Source organism: Monopterus albus, unplaced genomic scaffold (genome assembly GCF_001952655.1).
Source record: "Monopterus albus unplaced genomic scaffold, M_albus_1.0 scaffold436.1, whole genome shotgun sequence".
Taxonomy (NCBI): Eukaryota; Metazoa; Chordata; class Actinopteri; order Synbranchiformes; family Synbranchidae; genus Monopterus; species Monopterus albus.
The window spans coordinates 366,186-374,529 of NW_018128316.1; the positions used below are offsets into that span (position 1 = coordinate 366,186).

Below are 8,344 nucleotides of genomic sequence, written 5' to 3' on the forward strand. Positions count from 1 at the left end.
CAGCATTGCGTGGAGCTCGGGGACAGTGCCTCTGGACTGGCAGACTGAAGTGGTGGTCCCCCTTTTTAAGAAGGGGGACCAGAGAGTGTGTTCCAACTATAGGGGGATCACACTTCTTAGCCTCCCCGGGAAAGTCTATGCCAGGGTACTGGAGAGGAGAATCTGGCCGATAGTCAAACCTGTTAGGGTGACTCGAACACAGAAGTGAGTGAGTCACAAAAAATAGACGGACCCAGGTGGCTGACTTCGATGCAGACAGTGCTAGTTTATTTACAGTGCTGAAATATGTGACAAGAAATAAACAGGAGAGTAATACGGGGACCGGGTGTCGAGCTTCGGAGATGTACACAGTCAATGAAGGAGATGATGAGAAGAGGACCGGGCTGCGGACACTGGGACTCACTCCTGGGCTGGTCGTGGTGGATAGTACTGAAGAGAAATAGCAAGAGTACATACTGTAAGTAGTAGACTGTGCATCGACCTGCAAGGTGGGGATGAAGCAGAGCAGAGGAGGTCCGTGGTTCGAAGGAGTGATAAAGGTGAGGAGGGAATAATCCAAGCAGCTGGAGAGAAGGAGATAAGACCAAAACTAACACAGATCAAAAAGAATGATGGAGATACAAACGGGCCTGAAAAATGCTAGAAAGAACTGGCAGGGGAGTGAACGAAGAGCAGGGACTAAATAGGGAGAAACTAATCAGGTGCAGCTGGTGGTAATCTGGGGGTAAGAAACAGGTGTGAAGGAAAACGTGATCAGGGTAAGGCAGTGAAAACAGAGAGAGGGGAGTGAGAAAGTAGGGGCAGCCGGGCAAACCTGACAAAACCTTGGATTCAGGAGGAACAATGTGGTTTTCGCCCCAGCCACGGAACACTGGACCAGCTTTATACCCTCACTAGGGTGTTGGAGGGTTCATGGGAGTTTGCCCAACCAGTCTACATGTGTTTTGTGGATCTGGAGAAGGCATTCGACCGTGTCCCTCATGGCATCCTGTTGGAGGTACTTCGGGATTATGGGGTGCGGGGCTCGTTTTTATGGGCTGTCTGTTCCCTGTATAACTGGAGTAGGCGCTAGGTTTGCATTGCCAGCAGTAAGTCAGACCTGTTTTCGGTGCGTGTTGGACTCCACCCTTTGTCACAGATTCTTGTCATTATTTTTATGGACAGAATTTCTAGGTTCTAGGTCCCCAAACGGAAACAGAGGGTGTCTGTTTTGGTGGCCGCAGAATCTTGTCTCTGCTCTTTGCGGATGATGTGGTTCTGTTGTCTTCATCAGTTCAAGACCTACAGTGTGCACTGGAGGGGTTTTCAGCCAAGTGTGAAGCAGCGGGGACGAGAATTAGCACCTCCAAATCCAAGGCCATGGTTCTCAGTCGGAAAAAGGTGGATTGCTTTTGGGGTCTTGTTCATGAGTGAGGGAAAAATGGAGCGGCAGGTTGACAGATCGGTGCGGTGTCCACAGTAATGCAGTCTCTGTACTGGTCCGTTGTGGTGAAGAAGGAACTGAGTCATAAGACAAAGCTCTCAATTTACTGGTCAATATACGTTCCTACCCTCACCTATGGGGATCATGACCGAAAGAATGAGATCGCGGATACAAGTGGCACTCTCCTCCGGAGAGTGGCTGGGCGCACCCTTAGGGATAGGGGGCAGAGCTCAGTCACCCGTGAGGAGCTCAGAGTAGAGCCGCTGCTCCTCCACGTTGAGCGGAACTAGTTGAGGTGGCTCAGGCACCTGTTTAGGATGCCCCCTGGACATCTCCCTGGGGAGGTATTCCGGGCATGTCCCTCCGGGAGAAGGCCTTGGGGCTGAACCGAGACATGTTGGAGAGACTATGTCTCCTGGCTGGCCTGGGAACGCCTTGGGGTTCCTCCTGAGGAGCTAGAGGAGGTGTGTGGGGAGAGGGAAGTCTGGGAGGCTCTGCTCGGGCTACTGCCCCCGTGACCCGGATGAAGATGGATGGATGGATGAATAAAATGTTTGCATCAAAAGCAGACATTCAAATTCTAGCGTACACGCATCACAGATTGCACTGACACAGATCTCATGTACAGTATAATGCCCTGAATAATACTATGAACTAATAATGAAGGGGGAAAAAACATTTTCTCATTTAGGTAGCATGAATTTTTTTATTGTCAGCTGTACAGAGTTAGACACCGACATGGCACAGGCAAGATAGCAGCTATTCCTAAAAGAAGAACACAAAAATTAAGTGCATTTTTAGCAATTTAAAAATTATCATATCAATAGGTGAAAGTTCAAATAATACAAAAACTTAAAATAATTACAATAAATTTATATCATTCATATCATACTCAACAAAACCTAGTCACAAAACTCAGACTTAGGTTAACAGAGCAGATGTTAGCTTACAAAAGTGATTTTTTAAAATCTCAAATAATGGCAATGAGTAAAATTTTCTGACATGTTAGCAGACAGTTTCAACATACACACCGTGATCCAAAACTACAGCAGCAGCACCACATCACAATGAGCATCTCAGACAAATAGTGATGGCAACATGAATGAAATTAATTTCACATACATAAAGATTCACCTTAAAGTGGTCTTCACTTCAAAATACACTAACATCACAAGACTGAGTACAATTAGTTGTGCCCTATGAGTGTTAAATAATAGTTCAAAAAAATAGGAGATATTACCACTCATATCATTCAACAATGTCAGCTGAAAACTAGCATTTCAGACAGACACAAAAGCTATGAGATGCAGCCACCTCAACTTTTTCACTACTGAACATTCACATTAACACCTGTCACCACTAGAGGACAGCACAGGCTCATCCTCTTGTATCCTACAAGGAGAATTTATGTTAAACCATTAGAAATTTGGCACAGGATCCTTCATATCAAATCTTTTTTTATAGTCATCAAAAAGTTAACTATACCAGGCAGTTAGGTGGAGCTGTATCTACACTTAAAAATCCCACAGATTAAGCCATGGCAGGTGTTCCCTTTTAAAGTGATTCAGCAACCACAGCTAGTTATCCAGTTGACTGAATAAAAATGTTGTTAGTGATCATTCACTGAGTTCATTTCTGCCGTAAAATTCAACCATTAAGAGAGAAAGAACTTGGTGGTTTTGGTAGTACGTAAGACTGATGGACTGTGATAGCTTATGATGCACACACCAAACTGTCTCCTCGGGTCTTAAAAGCAAGGATAACCTCATGGTGCAACCTCAGAGACAGCACAGAGTAAAATCGCTCTGATAATAGAGGATGGATTAACAAAACAATGGCATAGAGTATGATGTGAACTCACTATATACATTTTGCTCCAGTGTGTGTAAACATTTCATGAAGCTTTGATTTATGAGTGACTTTCTAGTGTGTGTTTTCTCTAAATGGGAGACTGGAGTGTTGTCACAATGTCAAAGTGTGTTTACAGTACTTGAAATCTAATGTTCAATCAACTGCAATTATGTCCCATGACAATAAATTAACTGTGTGCCATAAGATGCCTTCAAATAACTCACCCTCTGGCAGCCATATTGTAGGTCTTCATCTTTTGGGCAACAATAGCAGGTTGCATTTATGTAGATACTTATTTTCTCTCTCAACAAGACTAAAAAGGTTAACTTAATATCTGTTCTGGTTTTGACTGGGGGGTAATTTTCACCACAAATAAATTTTTTAGTACAATCTGTTTAGTTTGTTACAATTGCAAGGTAACTCAGGTATCAGGTTAGCTAACTGAACATCAGCTAAACAAACACTAGCTAAAAATAAGTGCATTAATCATAGCTAACTGATGGCTACAAACTATTTTAGGTGACTAATTAGAAAGCAAATCCCTAAACAAGCTAGCTGCTTTTGAGGCTATTTTATCATAAAGAGTTTATTTCTGAAAGCACAATTAACAACAAAGCTATAGCAAATTTTATAAATAGATAGGAAAATTAGTGTGTTATTTTGTTACAAATAAGTAAGCAAAATAGCAACAACAAATCAACAACAATTTTAAGAGGTGCAGTAGCTACTGTAAGATGGCTGGGAGTTCACAGTGTAGCCATTATTAGTACACAGGCAGTAGGAGCAAATGTGTATCACTGTCATTACAAAATTAGAGAACCATGCTTGGAAAATGAGTGCAGCTAACATTATGTACCCTATCCTGTTGCATTTTTCCATTTTCTATGGATATTATAGATTTAGAGAACTGTGATATTGAAATAACCTAATGTTCTACTTAAGGATTTATAGGATTGGTTGGGAATGTCACTGGGTTTTTCCATGAGACCATAATGGCAGTGCATGTTAACATACTGTTTCAAAAAGGCCAATGCTCAAAATGCTTTATCACACTGGGCCAGTGTGTAACTAGTTAAACATACAGAGTGAAGCTTGTCCAAAAAATAATCCAAATTCATTTGAGGGTTAATGTTTGACATTGTCTATTGATGGTCAGCAAACAGAGGTCTGGGCACATCTTGTAAACATCTCCCTGGATTATGACAAGCAACAATTTAAACCTAAGAGCAAAAGTTGCCATTTTAGTTCAAAGATGTTTGTTTCTAACCAGTTGTCTAAAGAATTTAAAGAAAATTACATTTCCACCAACTGATTGTCATTGAACAGGCTTCCTGAACATGTAATTAAGCTACGACAGGCATTTGTCAGACAAGCTGTTAGTGTTCTATAGATAATGTTGGTCATTGTATTTGCTGTATGAAAATAACAGAGAAGTGCACTTGATGATGTTCTAATGTACAAACTTATGACTTTGAGCATCACACAAAACCAACAGAACTAGGAATATATGGGAATGATTTTCCAGTATTTTACATAGTGTGTTTCCATCACTGTAATCAAAATTTTAAAAATACAAAAAATGAGCTTTGAGTGCAAAAATGTTTGAAAAAGTTTTCAAAATTAATATTTCTAATTCATGATACCATAATCTGCCTTAAAATACTTGGATGGAAACCCAGCTACCAAAGTGATCAAATTTCTAAAGCACAACAGCAGCACTAAGTGCAGTGTGACCGCCAGTGCTCCAGACTGACTGTTACTATGGCACTTTTTTTGTCCTCTCAAATGAAACCCCAGTGATCTTGTTTTTTTTAATTGACAACAAGTCAGAATTGTGTCCCATCAGCAGCATTGTCAGAAGTGTTGAAAGGTCAAAAGGTCAGTAGGCAAGAAGAAGATCTTGCTGAGTTCATAAGACAGACTCGATAGCCTCCGGTGTGGCCCCTAAGGCTTTGTTTTTGTGTGTGACAAGCGGCGAGGTCTCTTCCTCTGCCTGGATGTTGGCCACTGCTTCCACACAAACCTCTGCCAGTTCCCCCTCCTGCTGCTTCTGCTGCTTCTTCATCTCCTGCTGGTTGATGTGGTGGAGGATTCCAGCACCCAGAGCATCACCCTCCACATTCACCACAGTGGTGGTACGATCCCTGTATACAAAATGGACATTAATAGTCATCTTTCATCTGTTTAACCAAAATCATTTGGCGTAAACAATCCACACATCTTTCTTTGTTCTTAGCCCATTCATGCATGAATTATGGAAGCCACAGTCAGGTTTTTTCCCTCAGTGTTTTTATTACTCTTTGAGCATAAAAGAAAAAACTGAACTCATTATTTAACATGCACTTTTTTCAATTTAGTGGAAAAATGATGAATCATAATTTCTTCCCAAGATAGATAAAATTATTACTTGGAAAATTTTACACACACACACAACAGTTTCTTTCTTTAGGTGCTATGTCTTATTTTTATAACTCTGATGTTTTTGTTCCAGAAACATGTGAACTGAATGGGCTCCTGGAGTGAGTTTTGAAAGGCACTTTTGCACAATTACAACCCTGTAAACTATGTTTAACCTACAGTTATTTCTGTTTCCTTTGTCGCTCCAAGCCAGTGGCGCTTGGATAAATTACAGCAGTCCTTTACTTTTCATTTTCCCTTTCATTCACTCTATCAACCTACTGTAGTTTTGCATTTTTTCTTATATGAGTCACAGGGTGTATAGGCTTTACTCACACAATCCAGTCAACAGCCAGCATGAGGGACAGGTCATTGGTTGGTAGGCCAATGGCCTCCAGTATGATGGCAATGGTGATGATCCCACCACCTGGGACACCTGCTGCACCAACACTGGAGGCTGTGGCTGTCACACTAGAAATAATCATTCAATAATGGCATGAATAAAAAAAACATGCTTCTCATAGCACAAGTCAGCTTATCCCCTTGCCACTGCGACCCGACCTCAGATAAGTGGAGGATAATGCATGGATGGAAGTTGTCTTATTAACTTTGAGTTTGTTTTCATCATTTAACAGTCACCATGATGAAATAAACATTTTTAAAATCATCCCCAGAACTCACAGGATGGTGAAGATCTGTCCTGCGTTCAGCTCAGCATTGTTGAGCTGAGCGATGAAGATGGCAGCAATGCACTGGAATATGGCTGCCCCATCCATGTTAACTGTGGCCCCAATGGGAAGGATGAAGCGGCTGATGCGCTTGTCCACACCATTATTCTCTTCAACACACCTTATCATAGAAGGAAGGGTTGCTGAACTGGTGAGAGAATGAAAAAATTTCCTCTTTATCAGCCAATCAGGTAAAAGAAAAAAAATGTCCTCCATACATTTAAGCTTTTCAAACTTTATCCCCAAATTACTGCAAGCCATATGAATGTCAACTGTTTATATGAGGTGCAGGTGATGTTTATTCAAAACATTCTTCAAGATGCTAGTTGAACAGGTCATATTTTTTAGTTTTTATGCCACTGAACATTTATTCAAATGTCTTTTAGAACATCATAAGACAGTATACCAAGTCCAATAAAACAATTTTCTGTTGAGAAAATATAAGATTGTAAGTGTTCTTCTACTTGTCTTTCAAAAAATGAATGAGCCACTTCCTTGTCAAAGACTGTTGTATGACATTAAAGAGGTTGTACTGCCATCTTATTAACTTAGTAAAATCATTTGATATAGTTCAGATCCTTAAAGTCTTAAAGTAAAAACTGAATGAATGTTTAAAGCCCTATTGATAGTTTTGGAACAAAGATCATACCAAATACTTTGCTGCTGACCTTTACCAATTTGGGGACTAAAGTGTACGGGTGTCCAAAGTTAAAGCTAAAAGGGTGAAACCTTTTATTCATTTTATGATAACTGTCTGCCTTACTACTCCTGTGTTTGTAATTTCATGGAGATGCACCCCTTTGGCAACTTTTGTTGTTTTCCATTTTATTGCTCATGATTTTAACTTTTTAAAACTAAATTATTAAAGTTTAATTCACATACATGTAAAAATTCATTTTTCCCTTTCTGTACAGTCAACAGTTCATCAGGGACCCTCCTGATGTTGCAGTATACCTGGAGCAAGTGGCGAAGGCAGTGGTGAAGGGCGTGATGAGGCCTGCTAGGAAACTGAAGGGGTTCTTGCGTGTAAAGCCAAAGTAGATGAAAGGCAGGATGATACCTCCATGAATAATGTGGCCCAGGATAGAAGCAAAGATATATTTTCCCAGACTCGTGACCAAAAGAACCACATCTTCCATCTCCACAATCTTACTGCCCACCAGGAACATGATGCCAAAAGGGATATACCTGAGACACAAGCAGTAAATCTTTACTGGGAAGCACGAGGCTGAAAGGAATAAGGTTTTTATATGAACATTTTTAACACATTGAGTATTGTCACATAATATCACCTGATGTAGTCCAAATATACCACTATAAATACTATAAATACTACTGTAAAATCCTACCCACCACATGATCCAGGACACCAGCACCATGGTGGCCTCATTAAAAGCGTTGAAGAAACGGATGAGTTCCTCCCCCTCGTCTCCTAGTTTCCTCAGTGCTACACCAAACACCATGGCAAATAAAACCAAACCCAGGATATTCATGCCATCTGATTCTGTACCAATAGGCACCTGAAACACAAAGCAGAGCCCCACAGTAAGAGACCAAAAGATGAAAAGACTGTTATGATAAACCCCATGACTGGTTCAACTAAAAATGGAAAAACAGACTCAAGAAGAAATGACCTCCAGCCATGCAAAAAATTTGACACATTTATCAAATCTGATTTGGATAAAACTTAGTGTCTCAATTTCAACATATGTATCATTTCTTTGAAAATCTGAATAATATCTCCATCCATCCATTTTCCTCCGCTTATCCAGAACCGGGTCACGGGGGCAGCAGTCTAAGCAAAGATGCCCAGACTTCCCTCTCTCCAGACACTTCCTCCAGCTCCTCTGAGGGAATGGCGAGGCGTTCCCAGGCCAGCCGAGAAACATAGTCCCTCCAGCGTGTCCTGGGTCTTCCCCGGGGCCTCCTCCCGGTGGGACATGCC

General features: G+C 41.1%; 1 protein-coding gene across 1 annotated transcript in view; it reads right to left on the bottom strand.

The window, feature by feature from the left end:
* Window positions 1-2,127: 2,127 nt before the first annotated feature.
* Window positions 2,128-8,344, bottom strand: part of slc1a4 (solute carrier family 1 member 4) — a 19,136-nt gene continuing 12,919 nt past the window's right edge. Inside the window, exons 4-8 of the mRNA XM_020587042.1 lie at window positions 7,753-7,919; window positions 7,354-7,587; window positions 6,353-6,547; window positions 6,008-6,142; window positions 2,128-5,418 (exon numbers count right to left, since the gene is read on the bottom strand). Of these exons, the coding sequence (XP_020442698.1) occupies window positions 5,184-5,418; window positions 6,008-6,142; window positions 6,353-6,547; window positions 7,354-7,587; window positions 7,753-7,919 (966 nt within the window). The 3' untranslated portion in view covers window positions 2,128-5,183. The remainder of the gene's footprint in view (window positions 5,419-6,007; window positions 6,143-6,352; window positions 6,548-7,353; window positions 7,588-7,752; window positions 7,920-8,344) is intronic.